General features: G+C 37.1%; 1 protein-coding gene across 3 annotated transcripts in view; it reads left to right on the plus strand.

Annotated features, from left to right (window-relative positions):
- The window catches only part of NUDCD1 (NudC domain containing 1), a 45,912-nt gene that overhangs the window by 5,595 nt on the left and 15,353 nt on the right, over nt 1-24,964 (plus strand). The window contains exons 2-7 of one of the 3 annotated variants that reach the window (XM_075743482.1): nt 638-761; nt 3,365-3,519; nt 12,343-12,528; nt 16,099-16,282; nt 19,274-19,459; nt 20,587-20,794. In XM_075743482.1, the coding sequence (XP_075599597.1) occupies nt 3,412-3,519; nt 12,343-12,528; nt 16,099-16,282; nt 19,274-19,459; nt 20,587-20,794 (872 nt within the window). In that variant the 5' untranslated portion in view covers nt 638-761; nt 3,365-3,411. The remainder of the gene's footprint in view (nt 1-637; nt 762-3,364; nt 3,520-12,342; nt 12,529-16,098; nt 16,283-19,273; nt 19,460-20,586; nt 20,795-24,964) is intronic. The other 2 variants (XM_075743484.1, XM_075743481.1) reach the window with 2 other exon arrangements.

Raw genomic sequence — 24,964 nt, forward strand, 5'->3', positions numbered from 1 at the left:
AGTTAAAATGTTCGCTTAATTATCTTTGAAATATTTTGAGTCAAATTACTTTTTTAAAGCATGGAGCTGGACATAAATACAGTTCTAGAAAAGGGCATAATTTTCTTTTTATTCATCTGAAATATGACATCTAACTAGGGTTGTTGGGAAATAATACTGAAAGCTGAGATTTAATTTATATATTTTGTATATTTGCTTCCTTTTCTGATGTGACAGAGTACAAATCAATGTTCCTGGATTTTAGTAGTGCAGATTTATTGATCAGAAACTTCAAGGAGACCATGTATCATTCTGTTGAATAGCTATCATTAACTGCTATTTGTAAGTGAACCCAAAAAGTTGAAGCTAGTGAATTAGTGTGACTCTTTTAAAAAAAAAAACAACAACCAAGCCAAAACCCCCAAAACCCCAACCCCCAAACGACCCCCCAACCCCCAACTATACAACAACAAAAATCAGCAAAAAATCCTGACCAAACAACCAAACAAAACCCCACAAAACTATGTGACCAAATAAGGTGATGATCTGACTGTAGTAGTTCTTCTTTTCCCTTTATATTAACTTCTTTTTTTCTGAATTTACTTTATTAAGATTCTTCATTTCTTCTCTCTTTTGTCCTTCCTTTTTTTGCACTCAGCTCTGTTGGTTTTCTCCTCATTTTTCCAAGGACCATCAAGAAAACTTGAACGTGGAAGGCTGTAGAAAGGAAGGAATGAACTTCATCCTAGTGTAAAATCTTCTATAAACTATCTGAGCACATGGTATGTGATAGCAGGTGGCATTCGTGCACAGATTTCACTTGATCACAGAATGGGTTTCAATTAATCGAGGATGGAATAGTTTCTCTAATTACTTCTTGGCAGAGAGCTATAGATAGCGGATACACTGTGCAAGCAGTTGATAACCTGATTTGAAGAGTTGCATGACAATACAGTACACATTTGTTTGATTTCCTGATTTAAAATCACCTACAAATTGTATAGTTTCTGACTTCTGTTTATGAAGAATGAAGTATATATTGCAATTATGCAAGTGATTTGAATCTCCTGTTCCCGATCCCTTATTATTCAGGACTTGTCAGGACTACAGGCTGAAAAACTCAAGGACAGAGAATTTATTCATGTTCTTCCAGCTTTTATAAAGCTTATCACCTTACAATCAGCTAACCAATTAGTATATTGTTCCAAGAATTTTCTTGAAATGTTATATATTTGTCTTAGGAAGCATCTAGTTTGGACTGCTTTCACTATTTGTATGTGTTTTAGTTACAAATCTGACAGTAGCAACATGTCTGGGGGGTGGGGAGGGAGAAGTGGAGAGAGGAAGCTTTACAAAATAAGACAGTTTTAGGTTTTTTGTGCTGCAAAAGCTTTACATGCTTCCACATGTGTATTCTAATTGCAGAAGATAGTTAATGCAGCTATACAGGAAGGAGATGACGTGCTTGGTTTCACTGAAAATAATTATCCTCGATTATATTTGGTTTTGTCTTTAATTGTTTACAGAATATACACAACATCTCTTGTCGTGTTGGCAAAAATATCTCTCTGATAAAGCTTGATCGTACAAACAGCTTTAAAACACGTTTTCACAACATATCCTTCTAATTTCTTTTACAGTGTAATTTACTGTAAAATACTCTAATTAGTTAAAGTAGAAATTGGAATGGGTAACAGTCTTTCCCATTATGACAGGTGCATTTTCTTCTCACTCCTTTGTTGATATTCTAGCTTTTTTTGAAGGGCCATGGCTTGGGGAACAGTTATTTATTAATTGCAGAGATACGGAAAGCCCTCCTGTGTGGTGAATATGAATAATGATTTGAGCTGAGTGGAATTAATGCTGTTGGTTTGCAAATATCAGCAGTGATTAGGAGACTAACTGCTAATTATACTGTCATTTTGCAAGCATTTTGTGTAGTATGACTAGATTTTTTTGTTAGCCAAACAATATAATCTTGCATAGTTTCCTATAGCCACTTTTATGTTAACAGCTAGTATCTCTAATAGGGGGGTCAGCTCTGAGCCATCTAGTGAGTATCTGATTGATGATATTGTGATAGCTATGCAGTGGCACCGATTGCCCTGCCAAATGAACTACTGTTTGCAGTAATTAGTGTTCTAACAGAGTAGAATAAACTACTGTTTCTTCAGTAGGTTTGAAGTAGATGCTAAAGAAGAGTTAAGAAATCTAAGATGAGGACTGCTGCAGAGAGTTGTGAATGGTCCCTGTTACGGGGGGTGGATGGAAGTGAAATACTAGGAGTATCTTTGCTCTGTTTCTGAGCAGAAAAGAGAGGAAGAAAGTGGAAGCTGAAAAAAAGGAATTAAAACAATTATTGCTATGGGAAGGATTAGCCTTGAGGTACTTACCCCATACTGCAGGTTTGAAGGCTAATCATCATGACCTTACAGAGTTTGCTTATAACTTTCTACAGGATTTTGCTTGTTGTGTGAAGTTAAGGATAAACTTCCTGCAGGGAAGCTAAGTATCCTGGGATGACTGTACTGGAGAGACAGACTGGAATGGATGGACTAGACCTCTGCTAATGTCTTTGCTAAAACTTGAGGATTTTCTGTATTTTGAGATGTTGAGACTACAGTGGCTTGATCTCTGTATAGATACGGAATAGGAAGAAAGAGCTGCAGCTAGTTTAAATAGAAAACTAGGCTAGACTTAGAAACATAACCCCAGTTGTGCTTACTGGTAGCTGAGGAGAGGTTTTTTATTTGGCAAAATCTTGCTCAAGTGGATGATTGTAAATAGCATGCTTCTTGCCTTGAAGAAGGTACCATTATCGTGAACAGCTGTCTTTGCAGCCTCTTTCAGTTAGGAAAAACTTCGTCTGAAATTTTGATGGTATGTTGGATACTTCTCAAGATTTCAACCTTGGTGGGAGTGCTAGGAACATAGTTTGGTTTTTTTGAGTAGTGACCATATACTAATTCTGCTTTGTACTGTTTTACTCTTTTGCTTTGCAAGTGTTGATAGCTTGGTTCAGGCTGAAATCCGTGTAGTTATATGGGATATTTCTTTCGGCTGTTTTCTTGGAGTTACCATAGAGCAAAATTTTTTTTCCCTTACTGTAATACTTTGTACATATCAGGAATGATTTGTGCTCTTCCCAAGCAGACTTAAAAGTAGGTTTTGCTTAGTTGTTGTATCTGTTATTGACAAATTGGTTCTCAACACATGTTGAGAAGAGACAGTATAGGCCACTGTAAATGGTAATAGTTATTACATGATCAGTGTGGATGACCTGTCTTACAAGTTTATGATGAAATTTTAAACTATGTATACATAGTGTATTTTTCTACAAATAAACCAGACCTATTAAAATAGTCTTTCTTTTTTTTTTCCCCAGCTGTAGCAGAAGTGAAACTTCGTGATGATCAATATACCCTTGACCACATGCGTGCTTTTGGCATGTATAATTATCTTCACCTTGATTCCTGGTACCAGGATAATGTCTACTATGTTGATCAGTGTGGAAGGGTTATGAATCTGTCAGTGACTCTGGTAAGAATAAACTTATTTTAAAAATCACTTAAATTGAAAAGGTAGGGGATAATGAGGTAAAAAATGTGGCAAGGAGGATTCAAATGCAAAAAACTGGGAGAAGCTATTGTCAGGAAGACAGATTAACAAAAATGCAGTTAAACAGGAAGGGTGAAAGGATTTTAAGTGAAGTTTCTGACATCTTTTCATTAATAGTATTGCATTAGTATTGAAATAGTATTGCATCTGCTTCCATCCTGAGGAAGATCAACATATGTTGACAAGCTGAAGAAAAGAATAGACACTTCTAGTTGATGGCTGTTTCTCCCCTACGTTATTTGATGTTTATCTGTTTGCTACTTTGAAAAATCCAGTCATTGTTGATAGAAGGAGAGAAAGAAGCTGTACACATTAGAATTAGGAATGAAAGCTTTTATATACTACCAGATTAATTTGGGAATCACTCATTGGAGATAAAAAGGTGGTGCCTACGCTGCTGGTCCTGCACAAACTTGAAATTGAGTGTAAGCAAGCTAGACCAACTCTGAAAAACATGACAGTTCTCTGATTCTGTACTGATGTTCTTAAGTAGTCAAACTTTCTATTTCTTTTGAGCCATTTTAATGCATGGATGCACTAATTGCCATTATAAAGTCATTCATCATTCTGGAGGGGAAAGGACATGGCTGTATGGACACTGTGTTTCTGGTACATGCAGTTGTAGTGCTTTGTCATTAAGGAATAGGGACTGTGTTACTGGCAGTGATTTTTCAGCTATCGTGATGTCTTCTCAACTTTAAATGTATAATTTAGAGTAAGATTATCTTTCTGACAATTTTAACTTGTATCTGGTTGAGCAATAATTGTATGCTTACAGGTTTGCACCACAAAGTATGATTTTTTGTTTTTATGACTTAGATTAACTCAATCCTTTTGACTCATCAGGTATAGCTTCTTAAATGTTCATCTATGCAGAAGGAAAAAAAAAAGTCTGTAATTATATCCAGTTGATAGCTAATTTAAATAGTGGTGCTCCATTCATAACCAGTTACTTGGTTAACATTTTATGTTGAGAAAGGTAATAACATGTAGATACTCCGTTCTAATAATTATAAGATTTGCTCTGGCAGCAAATTATTCAGGGCTGCTGTTTGATTTTTACATAAAACAATATTCATTTTATATAACAGGTCAGTTGAATTCTGCTATGCGATTAATATAATTCTAGAAAATACAAAAATTGTCACATATTAATACTTTCCTTTTCCCTGTTTCATTCATGTATTTTGATGTGGCAGCTTTTTCCAGATCCTGTAATCTGAGTTTTGGAATCATGTTGGTTGACATAAGACTAATTAGACAGTGTGAGCGTTAAATAAAAGGGAACTTACTAAATGAGTCAGTTGGAGGAGAAAGTCTTTAACCTTTTGTTAATCAGATGATTCAGAGTGATTGTATACTGCTGAGATGTTTAAAGTTTGAGGAGTCTCTTCATACTGTTCTCTCTAGGCTCCACAGGACATTTTGTTCTGCAGTCCACAGAGTACTGGCCTAGACTTATTTCCTTGCTAAAACTGACTACATGTAATTTTCAGGTTTGGAAAGGAAAATATCTGTTGTCATACTACCAAGGAATTTGACTTGTAACACTGTGGGACAAAAGAAAACACAGGGCAATGTGTGATTTTTGAGTGTGGCTTACTCTGTGCAAGGTTCTGGGAGTGGAAATTACTAGGCTAGGGCTAAGCTGAAAGAAATCTTGAAATGGTAGTTCTAGATTTTCCAGGAAATACAGGTTTCTAGAGGGTGGTAGGCTGAGAACTGGAGCTGCAAAATAGTTCCTTTACTTTTCATGGAACATATAGGCAGTTGGAGCCTTTGGCAGACTTGATGAGAAAGAGTAATCTTCTGGGACTTCTTCCAAATCTTTTGAGATCATCTGGATTCCCAGTAGGAACATCTAAAAGAAAGAAGCTTGTCAGGGAAAGCCTTCTGTGAACTGTGGCTTGTCAGTTTCATTTTTTGTGTCTTGTGGTTGGTTAACCTTGGCTGGCTGTCAGACACTCTCTCACTCCCCCTCCTCAACAGGATGGGGAGAAAAGAAGACAGAAAAGCTCGTGGGTTGGGATAAAAACAAGAAGGTAATTTACCAGTTACCATCACAGCAAAACAGACTCAACTTGGGGGAAATTAATTTAATTTATTGCAAATTAAAAATAGAGTAGGATGATGGGAAACAAAGCCACACAAAGCTTCCGCCAGGTGTTTGCTCTGGCACGGGTTTTCCATGGACTGCAGTGTGGATATGTGCCCCACCGTGGTCCTCCATGGGCTGCAGGTGGACAGCCTGCCTCACCATGGTCTTCTCCAAGGGCTGCAGGTGAACCTCTGCTCTGCATCACTGCTCTGGTTGCTGAGCTTCCATTGGAGCCAGTCGGAAGTGGCTGTGCGCAGCATGGGCCACCCCTGCAGCTCTGCACTGCCAGCATAGCGCAGGCACCCAATGCTTCCCTTTATTAGGAGGGCACTAAAGTGTGTAAATTTCTTTCTTAGCAGATAAACTAGATAAAGGATTTTACAACAGGCAGTAATTTGCATTTTTATATGCAGTAAATTGAAATAATAAACATTCTTCCCTAGGACTGATGGGTCCATTGGAATCTTCAAGAAAATGGCACTTGGTTATTACCTTGTCACAAGTTTTAGTTCCACTGGACTGTGAAATAAATAGCCTCTAGCTTGTGTCTTTGTGTCAGCAATACAGTGCTGCTTTGCCAAGGAAACGTGTTTGCATATGTATAAAAAGTAATGTGTATTCAGAAATATCAACAAGGTGTCTCATTACAAATGTGCCTGGCTGTGTATTAGTCAAATGTGTATTACAAATAATGTTTTCAGCCAAGTATAGCTTACAAGTTAGCAATGGCCACAATTAAAATTAGTATCAGTCTTTAAAACAAAAGACGAAACAGGGTAACAGGTTATCCTAAATCCAAAGTGAAAGAACACACAGGCTTTTTAACACAAAATTATTTCTAGTTCTGCTTCCTATTTCTGTTGCAGCTTTGATTCTAGCATGGTGGTGTGTTAGTTATCCATAAATCACAAAATATCCATGCAACTTAAGTGTTTAAAAAGATGTCATCTGTGAAGGCAAAAAGTATAGATAATACCTTGTCACTTACTCATAATCAAACATAATTGAAAAAAGAAAAGTGATCATGAGCAGTTTTTCTAAATTGATGGATGGGTATTCAGGTGTTGGGTTTTTTTATACCAAATTGAGAAAGTTGTTACCCTAACTAGGCTGGAAATACTATATAAAAGCTTTAACTTCCTTCTATTATAGCTATTGGACTTCTTTCATTCAATAAGCCAGCTTCAATACTTTGTTTTAAAGACCCAATGGCTAGTGTGACAGGATTACTGAGTTGGGTTTCCTGGATTGTTGTGGGGTTTTTTGCATCTGACTCAACTTTTTAAATTGCTTGATATTTGTAATACTGGAGTATAGCTGGAAAATAATTCGAAGTTTTCACCTCCATCCAGCAGTTAAATACTTGGACTTGATTTCTCAAACTTTAGCTCTTCTTGCAAAGACAGCTTTGTTTCTTTTTTATATTCAAATAATGGAATCGAGAAATTGTGGGAACTCTAACTCTTCTCACACTTAATTAAAATCCTTAATGGTATCTATATTTTCATCTTTCTGAATTCCAGATAAGAATTAGCTATGGAATGCTGTTTCCTTAACTTTCAGTTAACTTCAATTCAGAACAACTGTTAGTGGCACCCGAAACAACCTGGGAATCCTGTTTGAAACAAATCAGAGTAAGGAAGCAGATAAAGTAGAGACAGAACTCTAAAAGATTTTGTTATCAGAGTTACGAATACTTGGCTCTTCGTTATTTAGAATGCTGGGTGTGGACATTTTTGCTTAGTTAGAGAGATGTGTCCAATACCTAGATTTTTTGATTTTTCATAAAAATGAAGTTTTGTATTTCTTATGTCTACTTTGTGGAAATTGCCACATAACTTACAGCTTTTATTTTTTCCTTTCTTTTTGATGTTTTGTCTTTTCACATTCCCCCTGTCTTTTCCTTGGAAAATTAATTCTTATTTTAAGTCTCTTATAAAATATCACCTGTTTGTACCATATGACAAACTGTTTGTGACTTTGGAACAATACAATTTCTTAATAAAACTTAAAGAATTTTAATCTTACAGGCATGCCAAATAACCTAAGTAAAATGTCACTACCTAACTATGTAAGCTAAGACACACTTACTTAAAGGGAGCCTGGTGCAGTGGTATCAGGAACAGTAGAGGGAATTTTTTTAAGCTTGCATTTTACATTTTGATTCTTGTATCTGCACACTGGCTCCTCATCCTGAGCAACTAGAGTACACCTTGGCTTGGTTTGCTTGACTTTGCCTGCGGAGGAACAGTTTGCTCAGAATTTCTACACAAATTTGAAACCTAGGCTGCTTAAAAGGCTCAAAATCAGGGTTAGTGTCATAGGCAGGTGAGGCAAACGAGCTGCTGAAAGGAAAGGGGTGATTGTCCTAGTTAAGGCGTGCAGATGAAATCTGGAATAGATGAACAGAATAATGGAGGCCAAAAGGAAGCAGAGTACACTGTCAAAAAGTATAGAAGTGGGCAGAGCTAGAATTAAAGGCCCATGGAAGAGATAAGAAAGAGACTTGGGAGTGAAAAATAGTTGAACAAAGGAAGAATCTTGGTAGAGAAGTGAAGGGAGATGAAAAACTGAGTCTGACAAGAAGCTGCACCTAGTTTTTTCTTAAGCTGCGTTGTTGTCATTTAAACCTAATTACAGTGAGTACTGTTAAAGTTACTATCGTTGTTTTAGTGAGTTTTTACTAGTATAATACGTAACTAAAGTACCTCAGCATCCCCTCATACTTCTGAATTAGGCAGTTACTATTAACCTCTGTTAACCAGCTGGTGAAGAGAGAAACAGTAAGTCAAAAAGCAAATCTGACACAGAAGTGTTTTAAAGACAGGTTCTGTTTCAGCTTCAAGTAAGTCTATCCTTTTCATTCTCGAACTGAGAACATTTATTAGAACAGTTGGAGATTGTTCTAATAAATGCCTAAAGTTAAATTAGTGAACAGAAAGGCTGTGAATAAGGGCATTTCCTTTCTTGCCTATTGAGAGGGAGGCTTCGTAACATGTAGTGAAGATTATTTTTCACTTTTGTCAGCAGATGTATTGAGTCCTGACATTCCTGATCAGTGCTGATAAATCTGATGTGGGCTTTAGAAGATTAAATGGTTGATAGTTGATTTTTTTTTTTTTTTAATTACATCTAAAGCCATTTGAAGCTTACTGTTACAGTTCATTTGAAGGCTGACAGCAGTGGTCTTCTGTAATGTGACATAGTACAGCCCTGTAAATCACTGTTAGCATCACTGTTAGCAGGGCTGATGTTTCTTCTTTCCATGACAAGATGCATGGGATTTTGATTCCCCCCCACTCCCCCTCTTCACTGTGTTATAAATTAGTGGAATGGTTCAAGGGGCATAGTGATGCAGCTGAATCTACAAAGTGACTCTGAATGCTTCCAATAATTAAAAATCAAATTTGCATCTTTTCCATTACAGGTTTTCGTAATAGCTCTTGTGCTTTTTTGTAGCACACAGTAGTAATCTCTAATACGAATTCAAGTAGGCCCAAAAGGCAAGCAGGCTGTTTGTCATCTGGTCTTTTTTGCTGTAGCTTATTAAAATGGTACTTACCCAAATCCAATTTATCTTACTTATCTTTGAACATGTTTTAAATGCACATCTGATTTTAACAACATCTAGAAAATACGAAGGATTCGAAGTCCCCTCAAATACAGGATTCTCAACAAATGAGGGTGTAGCATGCTTTGCATGCACAAATGTGCTCTTTCTGTGTTGCATACATGTGCACAAGTGGAAAGAACTCTTTTAAAGACAGTGCTTTGTATGTATATTTTTGACTGCCTTATTTCATAGCTCAGAATGAGTTTCTTTTACTAGAAGTAGATATGTATATAGATGATTTCCCACTCCCCAAGCTTGAGTGAAGATAGAGACAGGAGATATTTTTAAAAATGTATTTCTACTTAAATATCTCTTCATTTTAGTGACACTAATGCTGATTTTTAGTTACAAGGGAAGAATTTCTTTATTGTTAAGCAGAGTTTTTTCTGATTTGTGGAGCTTCTAAAATAATTGTAGATTAACTGATTGGAAATGAGCATAGTAAAATAAAACTGAAAATAGTTTAACTGATATGAGCATTAGTTATGTTCTCAACATAGTCTATTTGTTGTTAGATTAAGAAGATAAATTGGGTTTAGAAAAGGAAATGCCAATCTGTAAAGGCCAGTCAGACACCTTCCCCTTCCACACCCCCGTGTGTATGAAACTTTTTGTATTTTGTTTTATTTATGATATATTAAAAAACTGTCTGAAAGATGAGGGGAAAGGACCATAACTTCATGAGAAATGTTTATTTAAGATACAGAAAAGAAACACCAGGAATTGGTTTTGTTTTTTATTACTGGAAGACCTTTTTGGAGACCTCAAATCAGATCCTGAAGTCTGTGAATCAGTATAAGAGGCAAGGTAGTGAATATTGGGTTTTTTATAAATTATATTGTTAGTGTCCACTATTTGTTTTAGAATCACAGAACAGCCCAGGTTGGAAGGGACCTCAAAAGATCATATGGTCCAACCTTGCATGGGAAAAGGAGACTAGATGAGATTATCTAGCACCTTGTCTGGTTGCATATTGAAAGCCTCCAGTGATGGGGGCTCTGCCACATGCCTGGGGAGGTTGTTCTAGTCACTGATCGTTCTAACTGTAAAAACATTCTCTTACATCGAGATGAAACCTCTCCTGGTGCAACTTTTACCTGTTGCCCCTTGTCTTCTCTATGTGACTTCTTGTGAAGAGAGAGCCTCCATCCTCTTTGTAACTGTCCTTTAAGTACTGCAATACTGTGATGAGGTTCCCCGTGAATCTTCTCCAGGGAGACAAGACCTAACTCCTTCAGTCTTCCCCCATAGGGCAGGTTCTGCAGCCGTTTGATCATCTTCATGGCCATCCTTTGGACCCTTTCCAATCTGACCATTTCTTTTTTTCAGTTGTGGGGACCAGAACTGGGCACAGTACTCCAGGTGTGGCCTGACAAGCAATGAGTAGAGTGGGATGATCACGTCTGTATCTCTGATAGTAATACTCCTACAGATGCAGCCCAGGATACGATTTGCCTGTGTTGCTGTAGCAGTGCGCTGCTGACTCATGTTCAGCTTGTTGCCCACCAGGACCCCCAGGTCCCTTTCAGCAGTGCTGCTCCCCAGCCACGCAGATCCTGGCCTCTACTGGGCTCTTTGGTTATTCCATCCCAGGTGCCAGACCTTGCACTTGTCTTTGTTTAACTTCACAGTGTTCTCGCCACCCCAGTCTTCCAGGCTATCTGGCCTCAGTGCAAGGTGGCTCTCCCTTGTGACTTGTCTACCTCATCACCCAGTTTAGTGTCATTGGCAAATGTGGTGAGAGTGCTTTCAATCCCATCATCCAGGTAATTTATGAAGATGTTGAATAGCCTGGGGCCCGGTATCAATCCCTGGGGGATCCCACTTGTGACAGACTACCAGCCCATTTTAGTTAGCAACTATTTAGTTCATTTGAAAAACTCTAAGCAATTCTGTTTCAGTTATTTGAAAGATTATAAAGTAGAGATGTGACTATCATGTTGCTGAATTTTTAGTCTGCATCTTAGGTTTTTCTATAAGAATATTTTGCTTGTGCTTTTAATACCGCAGCCTGATCTGCTTAGTAAGTAGCAGATCAAGCTGTATTGCTGATAAAGCATGTCCTGACCAGTTTTTAAACTGTGATGCGAAGTTCTTTTCAAATCATAAAGAATTGGTCACGAGTTTTTTTTTTCTATCAAGCCTCTTGGATATCCAGAGATTACTTCAACTCACAAAAGGGAAGTAAATTGTAGTCCTAAGCAGGCACTGGTGTTGCTGGCTTTCTGCAAGCCAAATAATGAGCAGAGAGTTACAAAGCCTTATTCAGCAAAGAAAGGGCTGTATGTAAGAGTGAAGATAAAGAATAATCCCTAAGAGATATCCTGAAGACATGCCTTTGTACTTGATGACAACGGTTGGAAATCCAATATACGGCACGAAAGCAGTTTCTTCTGTTAGAATTAGCTGGAAATGAAGAAGGCAACACTGAACTAAGGCAGGAATTCCAAGAACAATTACCAGAAATACAGAGTAAATTGGTAATCTAACATTAATTTTGCACTATTAATCAATCAGACTGATTTGTGTAAAGTTCGTACAGCAGGAAATACTGGATTTTTCTTTTTTTATGTGTGTAAAATTTGGTGATATGTATAGTTTTAAAAAATATCCATGTATCTTTTTTTTGTTCACTGAAGTAACTTCTTTTAAAGTCTCCTTATTCTTACTAGTACTAGAGTTATCATTGGTAAGTGATTAATTATATGGGAATGCTAGGGGAAAAGAAGTGAAAAGCCTTTCTTAATGCAAAATGTAATTAGTGCTGTAAAATGGAAGGGGAAAATTGCTGAAATATCAATTATAGAACACTCATGTTTTAAGTAAATAGAAACCAACTCAATGGTGAAATTCTACCACCTTTTCCACACATGAGGAAATCATGCTTCATAACCCACTTTTTTCAAAATATGCTCAACTGCACAAAGAAACTGATGAATTGCTACTGAGTTTTGTTATTCTTAATTTGTCTGTAATACTTACTGAAATTGCATAATACTTCATAAAATCTTAGTGCGTGACTGTTCGCTTATAGGATACTGCTCTACAAAAACCAAGAGAAGTTTTCAGGCTACCTACAGACTTGACAGCTTATGATAATCGCCTTTGTGCCTCAATACACTTCTCATCTTCCACATGGGTTACCCTTTCTGATGGTACAGGAAGACTGTATTTAATTAAATCAGGCAAGCGTGGAAGCAGTGCATCTGAAAAGTGGGAGGTAAGTCTTGCAGTAACATATTTAAGAACTGTATGCCTACCAAATAATTCTTATTCTTGCATTTCATATGAGAATTGCATGTATGTAAGGTTGTGAAGAATTAAGCTTTAAATCCTAACTCTGTATCAGTGATACAGGATTGTGTTGAAGTATAAAAATAATTTATTTTTATACTGATGAATAAATGATTTCTTTATGCCTTTTGACTGAAGAAGAACCTGTCTAACTAAAAGTGCGTGTTTCTAAATAGGTGGCTAAGTGCTTGTCTAGCTGAATTTTTTTCTAAAAACCTTTTCCTCTTTCTGTTCCCTATTCGTATGTGTCTGTCTAGGATTTTTCCCCCCATCTTTTATTGTTTGCTGTTTCAACTGGTCTGTGGAATAATAGATACTTTTTAAAAAGTCTGAAGTTGTTGTCAACCAAGCTAAAAGCTACTTTTGTTTTTAAGTTAGGAGATTTCTGGTTTGTGTGATGTGTGTGTGGATGTAATTGTGCTTAAAATATTCACCATTTAATTTGCCCCATCTTAAAAATGCATTCACAGAGACTAGAATAAAAATTAAACAAAACTGCTGGTTAAAAAGCTTTGATAAGTTTTCCTCAGGGTTATCTGCAGAGCAGGTATAATGTAAGCAATATTATCTCCGCCTCTCTGGTAGGGAAAATCTTCATACTGTGCACTTAGCTATGGAAAATTATTGGTGCTTAATATTTTCGCTTAAAATTGTTGTAACTGAAGTATGTTTTTAAGTTTCTCATGATTAAATTCTTTACATAATTAATTCTGTTAGAGTCTTGATAAGGAGTATTTTTTGATCCATGTTGAAGTGATCCTACTACACTAATAATGGTATTGGTTATCCTGCTTGGACACAACAAATATAACTAAGTTATATTTCTACCTGAGCTACTATGAGTGATTAGTTCCTCTTTATTCATAAAGGACGAATCTGGGATAAATTGCCCACATTTTGCATGTATTTTCTTTATTAGAGGGCAGTTTCCTAAACAATCAAGGAGGTTTTAGTATTGTCAGGAGCTCAGGTATATGTCTTGAAATGGAAGATTTCAGCATGATGGATTAGCTCCTTCCTCTACGTCCTCTGAGAGTTCAGTAACTAGGAAATTGGTCATCCTGTTCTTCAGACAGTTGGCAATAAATACCAACTGATTTTCATTCCATTGTGTGTGAGAATGCTGAAACATAAATAAGTTACATTGCAGTTGTCCGTGTAACAAGAACATGAGATTTGTATGTTGAGGTTCTGTCACCATTTAAATTCGCTTTTTGAGTATTTAGAGCACACGGTGGTTTATAGTGACGTTAACATCCTAACCCCATAAATCCTCAAACCTTATCAGGTTTCAGTAACTGTTCCAGTTCAGGCTGGATTGAGCCTATACTCATTCAGCCATGTAGCTTGAATTCTTTGTCATCTATTCTTTCATTTTCATGTGTTAATGTTCTAGCAAATACAGAATGGTTTATTTCTTCTTCTCTGCTGTTTGGATTAATTTTGTTCTTATCTTCTTGGGGGTTTTGCTGAATGAGTACTTTTTTGAGAAAACCTGAAATACATAGTTTCTAGAATTAAAACTTGCAGCTATAGGTACCAACTGCTAAATGTCTCAAGCTACAAGACGTGCAGTCCTTCTGTGTGAAATTATTTCATGTTTACAGTGGCGCTTATTAGCATATCTAGACCCATCCATATACGGACGGACTTTTTCAAACTGGATATGTAAAAATTCAAAAACTTCTAACCCTAGCTCCTCCTAAACACGAATATTTGTGGTGGGTTGACCCTGTCTGAGGGCCAGGTGCCCACCAGAGCTGCTCTATCACTCCCCTCCTTCATTAGACAGGGGAGAAAAAGTACAACGAAAAAAACTTATGGGTTGAGATAAGGACAGGGAGAGATCACTCACTAATTATCATCACGAGCAAAACAGACTGAACTTAGAGAGAGAATTCATCTAATTTATTACTAAGCAAAACAGAGTAGAGGAATGAGAAATAAAACCAAATCTTAAAACACCTCCCCCCACCCCTCCCATCTTTGCAGGCTCAACTTCACTCCCGGCTTCAACCTCCTCCCCCCTCAGCGGCACAGGGGGACGGGGAGTGGGGGTTACGGTCAGTTCATCACACGTTGTCTCTGCTGCTTCTTCATCCTCAGGGGGAGGACTCCTCTCATCGTTCCCCCGCTCCAGCGTGGGGTCCCTCTCACGGGAGACAGTCCTTCACGACCTTCTCCAACGTGAGTCTCTCCCACAGGCTACAGTCCTTCACAAACTGCTCCAGCGTGGGTCTCTTCCATGGGGTGCAGACCTTCAGGAGCAGACTGCTCCAGCGTGGGTCCCCCACGGGGTCACAAGTCCTGTCAGCAAACCTGCTCCAGCGTGGGCTCCTCTCTCCACGGATCCACAGGTCCTGCCAGGAGCTTGCTCCAGCATGGGCTTCCCATGGGGCCACAGCCTCCTTCAGGTGCCTCCACCTGCTCCAGCATGGGGGTCCTCCACGGGCTGCAGGTGGAATCTCTACACCCCCTCATCCTTCCTCCATGGGCTGCAGGGGGACAGCCTGCTTCACCATGGTCTTCACCACGGGCTGCAGGGGAATCTTGCTCTGGCGCCTGGAGCACCTCCTGCCCCTCCTTCTGCACTGACCTTGGTGTCTGCAGATGTTCTTACATCTTCTCACTCCTCTCTCCAGCCGCAAAAGCGCTCTCTAACTGTTTTTCTCTTTCTTAAATACGTTATCACAGAGGCGCTGATTGGCTTGGCCTTGGCCAGCGGCGGGTCCGTCTTGGAGCTGGCTGGCATTGGCTCTGTCAGACACAGGGGAAGCTTTGAGCAGCTTCTCACAGAAGCCACCCCTGTAGCCCCCCCGCTACCAAAACCTTGCCACGCAAAACCAACACAATATTATACTCCTTCATTTAGTTACAGGGTTTTGTTTCTTACTCCCCTTCATAAAACTTTATAGAGAAGGAAAATTGAATCTCTTTGTAAAGACAGTAGCCAAATAAATAGAGCCCCCCCTCCCCTCAGTACTGGTTGATGATTAAACACTGGCTGGATTGCACTGGACCTTTTTATCTCCTTGCTTGCACATGTCAAGGTCTACAAAGATTATCAGGATGTTGGGGTGTGTAGAGAAGTAGTGGTGAAAAGTCTGTATTTTCATCTTGAGTGTGAAACTGTTTTCCCCAGTGTATATGCTGTCTTTATGGATCCTGCTCTGTTCATCAGTTGTTGTGCCTCTACTTACTGCAGTAGTAAAACAGCCATAATGCAAATGATTTTGTGGATCTTTGTGTAATGGGCCATTATAATGATTTTATAATACAAACAATGATAACTAAAAGCATTTCAGAACAGTGGCTTGATAGCCAAGGAGGGAGGAACCAGAAATGTATGACATTGATGGATTCATGTTGGCAGAGAAGTTTGTGGCAAGCAAAATTTAACTGCTTTGACATTCACTGAAGCCTTTCACAGCTTTCTAAGAAAGAGTAAGACTTCCAGTTTTAACTCACTGACTTTCGTTACAATTTTGTCTTCTAGATTGTGTTTAATGAAGAACTAGGGAATCCATTTATTATAGCACACAGCGTTTCATTTGTAAAATCTGATATGCATTCAGTAGCTGTGCTGCTGCTTAGGGTAGAAAAAGATGAATTGGACACAAAAGGAAGTGGTTTTCATATTACCTTGGAATGGGTTACAATTGCAGAGATAAGCAAAGAGGGTAAGTGTTTTACATTTATATTACTGGTAAGTAATTTAAAAAAAAATAGAAGTCATGCTTTTATTCTTTGTCTTAGAAGTTGATTGTTCCTTAGGTTCTGATATTTCTTTTCCTCAAAACTTCAGCTTGGATTTTACATAGGTAATTTTTTTTTTTTTTTTTTTTACATTTTGAGATAGTTCTTGGTTGTAGTCTTAAATTCTGACAAACATTTGGAAGACAGGAAGTAAGTAACCAACAACGTGTGTGGTTAGTGTAATTAGAAAACAAGACAGAACTTTGTGACATTATGAAATGCAATTCCCGTTTAGCTTGATCTGGTAAGAGCAAGGTTATAAAGAACTATTTCTAACTAATGTCTGTTAGACTTTTCAAAATGTTGTACAGCTGGAAAGACTGTGATACTATCTTGTTCTTTATTTTCCAAAAAGTATAATTTTGATACCAATGGAAACAAGTTCTTTAACTACTTGAACTGTTGATTGCATACCGCGATGTTACTATCCAAATGTTCCTTGGTCTCCTACATATACAGTATGGATAGGAGAATAAGTGGCTTTATTCATGTTGTCTGCTGTTGAAATCTTGGGTGATGGAAATATTTCTAAGAGAGCCAGAAAGCAATGTGAGATTGCCTTATGCTTTTGTGGCCAGCTCAACAAGAGAAAGAAACCTCTGAACATTATTGGTTATAACTTGTAAGAAAAATTAAATCAGTAATACTGCCAGTCTAGAACTGAAGACCATTGCTTAAAGAGAGCACTAACACAAACTTTTATTATACTTTCTAATACTGTAGATTTTCATAAATCTATTTTACAGTGTTGTTTATAATTTAAGACGAATGTTCATAGAATGAAACTTTTTCCATAAAACTGGATTTAAAAATCTTTCAAAAAATCTTGCCAATTCTCCAGCATTTACAAAGAACAGACAAAATTTTTGTAATTACAGTCAGCAGAGATGTAAATAACAAGATTTTAAAGCAAACCTTAATTATGAAGAGGATAAATTTTTGATTAATCAGTGATGTATGAACCAGTCTCGAAGATAAAAACTGTTTTGAGGAATTGCAGTGCTTCACATCTTCATCAGTATGCAGTTGCTATGCTTAACTTTTCTTGAAACTCTGTCTGTGGGTACAGTCTATCAAATCAGAATGTAGTAACAATATGTAGTTTATCAACAAGCCATTTCTCAAATTACGAAAATCTATGCTTCATCAAAGCAAAACCTTAAAATGTAGTTATGTCTCTTGACACCAACAACTGTGACAGTCTCTGCCGTGTCTGGTTGGCTAGACAAAGTGATCATACCTACCACTATTGTATCACCAAAGAACAAAAAATGGAAGCATGAAAATAAATCTGAATGGAGGCAGTGGTTAGGTCTGCTCACATCTTGTGTGGTACTTCAGAGGGTTGTGACAAAGGTATGCCCTTCCAAAGTTTGTTGTTTTCTTTAGTTAACTAATGTTTTAGGAATTCTTAATGTAAAAGCTTGAAATGAAGAACTACCCTGCTGCTTTATTGGACTCTGCAAATGTAACATGCTTAGCTTTCTTCTGATCTTCTTTACAAGAAACATCATGTAGTATAAACTTACCGAAAAGATCATAAAGACTTACTTAAAAAATTTAAGTGTTGATGATTGAAAATACTCTGTAGAAGGTTTGGTCACACAATGACAAGTTGTGAAGTTGTAGAGCCTTTAAGAAGTGAGCAAATGCTGTAAAAGAGACATGCAAACAAATCTGGTATGTTTCAGTGCACACTTAAATTTGGTCAGTTAAATAACAGGTCGTTCAATGAGTGACTAACTACCCACTACAACAGACATACTCTTTCTGGTCAGGTAGCTAAGATGAGGTAATTTGTTAATCTTTTAAAGCAGGTTAGCATGTTGTCTGGAGTCTTCTGATTGATAGAAGATCATCAGATAATTAGAATGGTTGAATCTCTTCAGTTAATACCCACTTGCCCCTGCCCTGACCAAACTTTTTAGGAAAAAAGAGGGAGGGGCTTTAATTAACACCACTAAGTACCAGAATTACATTATAGTCTGATTATTACTCTTTACTCCACTTCTTGCTTAGCAAACAAGATAACCAGTTGAGAGGACCTAAATTATACACGACTTATCCATTATTAGCTGTATTCTCCTATGACTTTCTCTAAACTAAACATTGAGGTCAAACAGGAACACATTTTGGAGTACCAGAGTGGTATAGATGATTTTTACCATCATAATCTGGTCTTGTCTAATGTCTCTGCTAATGAGTTCCCAGCTGCTTTCACGTAAAATTGTAATTACAAGTACAATCATAACTTTTAATGAAGAGATGAAGCATAAATGTGAAAACCTAAACAATTCCTGGGGATAATTTTATCACCCGTGAGAATTTTATCAAGTTTCTGCTAAAAATCCGTTCATACAATCTGTTATTTTTTCAGAAGTTGATCAATTACTGAGGACTCTAATCAGAAAAAACCCAAACTTTGTCGTAGAACCTGTCACCTTACTGGTGTTTTCAGCCATCAGTACTTGTGCTTGGGAGCGCAGTAGTTGACATCTGGAACCTCCCTTTTAAAGGGCAGTGTTTTACAAAAGTTGAGGAAGATGGGCATTTTCCATTATGAACAAAGTTTTACCACTAGCTATATCATTGCTTCTCAAGTTTTTACAGCAGCTCGAAAAGTATGTGGAAAACTTGTTTGTACAGAGGCTGTGAGTGGTCTTATAAATTGTTGGGCTAGCTGTGATCAACAAAGACGTAATAAGAAAGAAGGGCAATATTAGATTAATTTTTGGGTCTGCATATTTAACAAACTCATTGGAAAACAGAAGAGAAGTATTTTTTTCAAATTACGGTACTGTGATTTAACTGGTAGGATTGCTTAGTATTTTTAAGTGTAATGAGATTCTCTTATAATAATCTGTCTTCTGGAAAAATACTATGGCTAAGATTTTAATTTTTTTTTAATTTTATAGGTGATCATAGATACGAAATCTTTAAAAGGAGAGTTTTACAAGGAAAATCAGTCCCCCATTATGCAGCAATAGAGCCGAGTGGGAATGGTCTAATGATTATTTCCTACAAACCATTCAGATTTATGCAAGATGAAGATGACAAATTAGAAGAAAATGATGATGCAGAAGCAACAAATGAAAAGAAAGGTAAGACTTATCTGGCAGATTATGATAGGCTGCTCTCTCTTTTGCCTTAGAAAATAGCTTGTCAGTTTAGCACCTATACGTATAAGTTGCTCAGTTTTCTTATAAATTAAGACTTTTACTATCAGATATGATCTGTTCCAAAGTTTAGAATTTTGAAGGCTGTCATATCTCAGATACTAATAGTTTCTGGGAAGTATATTTGTAGCACCTGTGACTGATCGATTGCAAACAGGAAACTTGTGGTAATGAGCAACAGTGGAAGTCTTTCCAGAGTCACAGTTGCTGACATGAAATTTAGATTAACTAAATCTTGTACTGCGTTGTGACAACTCTAGAGCTTCCAAAGGGTCTATCCATACTTTACTTTTCCTCTAAATAGGGAGGTAACATGTACAAGATGGCTGTTTAAAAAATGAATGCACCTCTATTTGTGTTTCCTGTCGCCAGCTGTCCACTACCCAGTCATGCTGTCATAGCCTTCCTTTTGTATAAATATTTCTCTTAAAAGGCCATTTCTTGTAGCAGTTTAATAATCAAGATAGGCAACAGGCAGATTGTAGACCCAGGAGCAAAAGTCAAGAATGACCTCTAGGCAGGCAGTTTTATTTCACCTCTGTCAAGTGAGGCAGATGAAGACTACTTGGTTTTCCGTTGAAACTTCAGCACAGCTTCTGGCAAAATAGGTGAGAAAAAAATGTTTGCATCTCTGAACAGCATATACTTCTGAGCATGCAGTAGCTTTTCAGTACCGCTGCACCTGATGTCTCTTCAAACAAATTATTAATCATTAATGTTTCAGGGCATTTAAGTACATTTTGGTTATCAATTTTGTAATGCTACAGTAACCTTAGAGTAATATTTAATGCCCATTGTATAACTATCAGCATACTTGAGTAGACATGAATATGAATTGCTTTCCAGGCAAGGGACACAAATGAACTTGATTGCTTAAAAAAAATGCTTCTCTGTTTTATAATCAGCATATATTTTATGTAAATTGTTCAGAGTAAAAGTTAATTTCCACTCCTCCACAAATTTTTTTCCGTATCTCCCAGCATTGCATGCTATGGAATCCAAGACAGCATTTGTAATCTACTTTGTATTTTTCTGCATGTTTCCAATTTTAGACCCTCTGTATTACTGGCAGCAGACTGAAGATGATGTGACAATAACAATTCACATTCCCGAAGACATGACTAAGGATGACATAAAAGTACGCTTTTCTCCTGATAACATATGTGTCACACTGAAAGACCAGCCTCCTTTGATGGAAGGAAAACTCTATTCATCTGTGGACCATGAAAGCTGCACGTGGATAATTAGAGAGAACAAAAGGTGTTGTATATGGTTTCTAGTTTTCATATTGGTAGGAATTGATTTCGAAGTATATACCATATCTCTGACTTCTGGCCCCTCTGGGAACGTACTCATTTAATGCTGACATCCTGTATCCCTCTTTACAGGAATCTGTCTTCTCTGCTGAAAATAGCTCACTGGGTTTTGCAATGCTGTCTCACAATACTGTTTCTTTAGCTAACAACAACCTAGAACAGCCTTTCCAAAATAATAAATTATTTTATTTCAGAAAAAATATGTATAACTGCCTGTACTGACAGCTATACCTGTATGAGACCAGGAAATTAAAGAGTTTCTGTTGCTGAGCTGTGAACCGCAGTTCTTTGCAACATTAGGATACATTGATACTCATAATGTTAACCTCCTGGCACTATTTTCACATACTTTGCCTGTGTTTATTGGCAGCCAGAGTTAATGTTCTCTTCTGATGTTGTCAGTTGCCTTTCTAAAACAGTGGTTGGTGATATCAGCTACTGGAGATAAACCCATGCATGTCTGTATGACTACCTGGGGTTTTGTTCTGTTTGAGAATAATCTTGTCCATTCACTTCTTGTTGATTATAGTGGAAAAGTGATTAGGTAAACTGTTAAATGATTTTCATAAAGATAGTATATCATATAGTTATGAAACTTTGGTGATAAATTCTATAAATTCATTAATATTTTGAAGTATTAAAGAAAAACTACATTTTTTCCAAATAGAGAACAAAAGTGAAACAAAGTAAACTGAACTGGTTCAACAATTTTTTTCACTAAATTTTAGGATTGATGAGCCTGACTTTTACCCTGTTGTATGTGTTAATAATTTCTCTTCTACTTCTGCTTTCCACAAACAGAAAGTAATTTATTGGTAATAATGTAACAGAAATTATTCAGGTTTGACTTATAAATTCCTCATTATATTTTCCTAATCCATTTTACATTATGTACACGATATAAAATTAATCTATGTGAATTTAACATGCTGTAGAGCTCAAATAGAAATGTTCATGGGTTTGAGAAGTAAATTTTAGTTATCTCTTTCTTTCTGAAATAAAACCACCAAAGAATGGAGAGGGTTAAAAAAAAGAATTCAGAGCTCCCTAAACAATAGTCAAATTTACTTTTATTTATTTATTTATTTACTTTCAAAACCTGATACTTCTAGAGTTTTAGTTCTGTGGTAGAGAACTGTAACCTAATTTTGGACATCTAATTTTGCTTTCTACTTAGACTCTATATTGTTGTTAGAGCCTCTGGAGGGCCCTTCAGAGCCCTGAACTGATCTCGGTGACAAGACGTGTTCAACCGTTGTTTTAGGGGTTTTTGTGGGTGCAAATTGTCTACAACATTTGCATCAATGAAAGTGTTTCATATCTGGAAGGTGACATAAGTATTCAGATTTATTTCCATGTGTTTCTGCATATGTAAAAGGCAGCACAAAATCCCCATATATTTGGAAATGTACCCTTCTGAGTTTTCTGCTTGAGACTTGAAGCTAAAAGCTTGTGTTATAAGCCACTTTCTTTGTTGCAGTTAACAGATGCAGTGAACACTTACATGTACTGTTTTCTCCTCCCTTGTAGGACGTGAACTGAGAGAGCTGTTGCATGCTTAAATACTGCTAAACATGCTCCTCTTGTTCCTTCCACAAGTCTTTGTTCGTGTTTTGCAGTTGTACTTTCCCTTGTGCTACCTGGTCAGAACAGCTAGAACTGAAGCACTATCTAAATGGTTCAGAGTAAGACTGAAGTTGTGATGAACAAAATGCAGTATGTGCATTACAAAAAAAAAAAAAGTAATTGATCTACGCTTTAATGATCTTCTTCTAAGCCCGTATTACCTGTAAAAGTACATTGGAATTTTTATAGCTTCTCTTGCCAATTGCACTGGTGGGTTTCTGTTTGTCTGCCTGAGGGAGGTGGGTTTGGAGTCTGGGACAGACTAAACATTTTCTGCTCTAAGAACTTTTTGATTATACTGCTGAACTTTGAAAAGTTCATAGTTTTACTATCTGTGACTCAGGGCATCATTTATTTAACCTAGAGGTGTCTCATGTTAGTCTCTTAAATGTTCAAGTAGGGATTTGTGCATAAGTCCACAGCTATCAGGTATCAATATATATAGTCTTATTGTAAGATAGAGTTGTCCAGGTTTTTCAAGTATTGTATTATTAGGTAAAGTTTTCTTACAAGTGCTAGCCATCTATACATTTGATAGTTGTAGTAGCCTTAGTTAATATCACAGCTATTATAATTAATGCGTAATCAGAAAAGAAGTTCAGAGTAATAGAAGTGTCCATACTTAAATAAGAATGAACTTAAATCAGTTATTTTTCAGTGTCTGTTACAGTACTAAATTTGTGATGTTTAATTTTTTTTTTTTCTCAAACTTGTTAGGCCCCATATTTGCAGTAGTTGGCTATGGGATGAAAAGTTTAAATTTTTTTTTTTTTTAACTAACTACCTCTGGTACTTCTTTTATGATATAGAAGATATTTGGATATAGAAGGTATTTGTGCTGGTTTGTTCACTCAACCAAAATAAGACTGAGCTGCAGCTGTTACATATTGCTCTGTCAGAGTCCAATATTCTCTGACCAGGTTCTTTTAGATATTCCACGCATGGAGGGTATAATCATCAAATTCATTTATTTGAAGACAATTGATACTACACAGGATTTCTGATTTAGCAGAGTGATACAAAATACATTTATATTGAGTTTACAATGTAAGTTAGACTTAGCAAAATATAGCAATTGCAATGCACGGTTTAGTCAGAATACCAATTACCAACGTGATTCCCATTACCAGTCCCTCCAATATGCTCACCATCACGACACTGGGCATCCCTGCTTTCCGAAAGGAATATGTGGATTGAATCCAGCTCCAGCCCGTTGCTCTCTTCCAAAGTCCTTTGTCAGCTGTCTAGCTGTCTGAGCCACGTATTCACTCCGCCATGCTGGTCTGGTTAACTCAGGGAGATACTCACATTCTTTTAATGAACTCAAGGAGAAATACACCACCAGTTGATCCACGCAACTGTTGATAGCTTTTTATATAAAACAAAGGCCACCATTTGTGTTGAGATAAGGTCAGCTTCTTTGCATTTTTTGCTGAGTTTCATGGGCACATTGCCCTTGCCCATCTCCACCAGTGATCTTCTGTTGTAGGGGTTTGTTCCATGAGTCACATTCCACCCCTTGGTGTTTAGTCTGTCGCAGGCTCCGTGACATGTAACACTTTTGCAGACTGGAAGCACCTTGTGTTGATCATTCTGTAAATGCAGGAACCATAGGCTAAGTCCTGAACCAAATAAATTATTTAAACATAAGATAAAGGGTGGGGGGAAAAGGGTACAGGCCGATGGTGGAGGGGGAATGCAAGGAAATGACTCAGTAAGTAAAACTATGTTTCAAGTTTCATTGTACATCTGTGGTTTGTGATGGAATTTCTCTTGGATCTTGCAACAAGTACAAGAAAAGCAACAAGGTCTGTCAGTATACCATACTTGTTTGGACATTTACTGCTTTTGCTCTCTCCTAGGATAACATAATGAACCACTATTTCTTGAAACAAGCAGGTTTGGTTAATGATTACTTAAAGAGTAATTTCCATATATGGTGTCATCATGTGAAAAAATATAAGAAGAAAAGAGTTGTTTCTGTGGAGATAGAGGTATTTCCTTTAAATTAGATAAAAATTACTTTTTCTCACTGGGAAAGTTTTGAAAATAGTCTGTGATAAAGGACATAAATTTAGCAAAATACAAACTTGCCTATATCCCTAAGCATATTTGTCTTTTATCCAAATCAAAACCAAATCAAAACATACCACCACATGAGCTAAATGAAGAAAATTAACTCTATCCCAGCCAAAGCCAGTACATGAGTGCAACAAAAATACGTAAATCTATTTACAAGATTTAAGGATCAAGAATTTCTTTGGTTAAGAAAACTTCTGCCTTAAAGTTCCTAATGTATGAATGACAACAGTATACCTCCTGGACATGGGACAGGGGTGGGGGCAGTGCATTAGTTGTGTCCCTTTCCAAGCCATTTTGAAATGTCTTCCGTTCTCTGCTTGACCTCTTGTTTTCTGATACAAACATCCAATATAGTTTTACTTTGAAGAGATAAAGACCAGGTAATAATATATGCTACTTGCATTAT

Source organism: Balearica regulorum, chromosome 2 (assembly GCF_011004875.1).
Source record: "Balearica regulorum gibbericeps isolate bBalReg1 chromosome 2, bBalReg1.pri, whole genome shotgun sequence".
In the NCBI taxonomy this organism is placed as follows: domain Eukaryota; kingdom Metazoa; phylum Chordata; class Aves; order Gruiformes; family Gruidae; genus Balearica; species Balearica regulorum.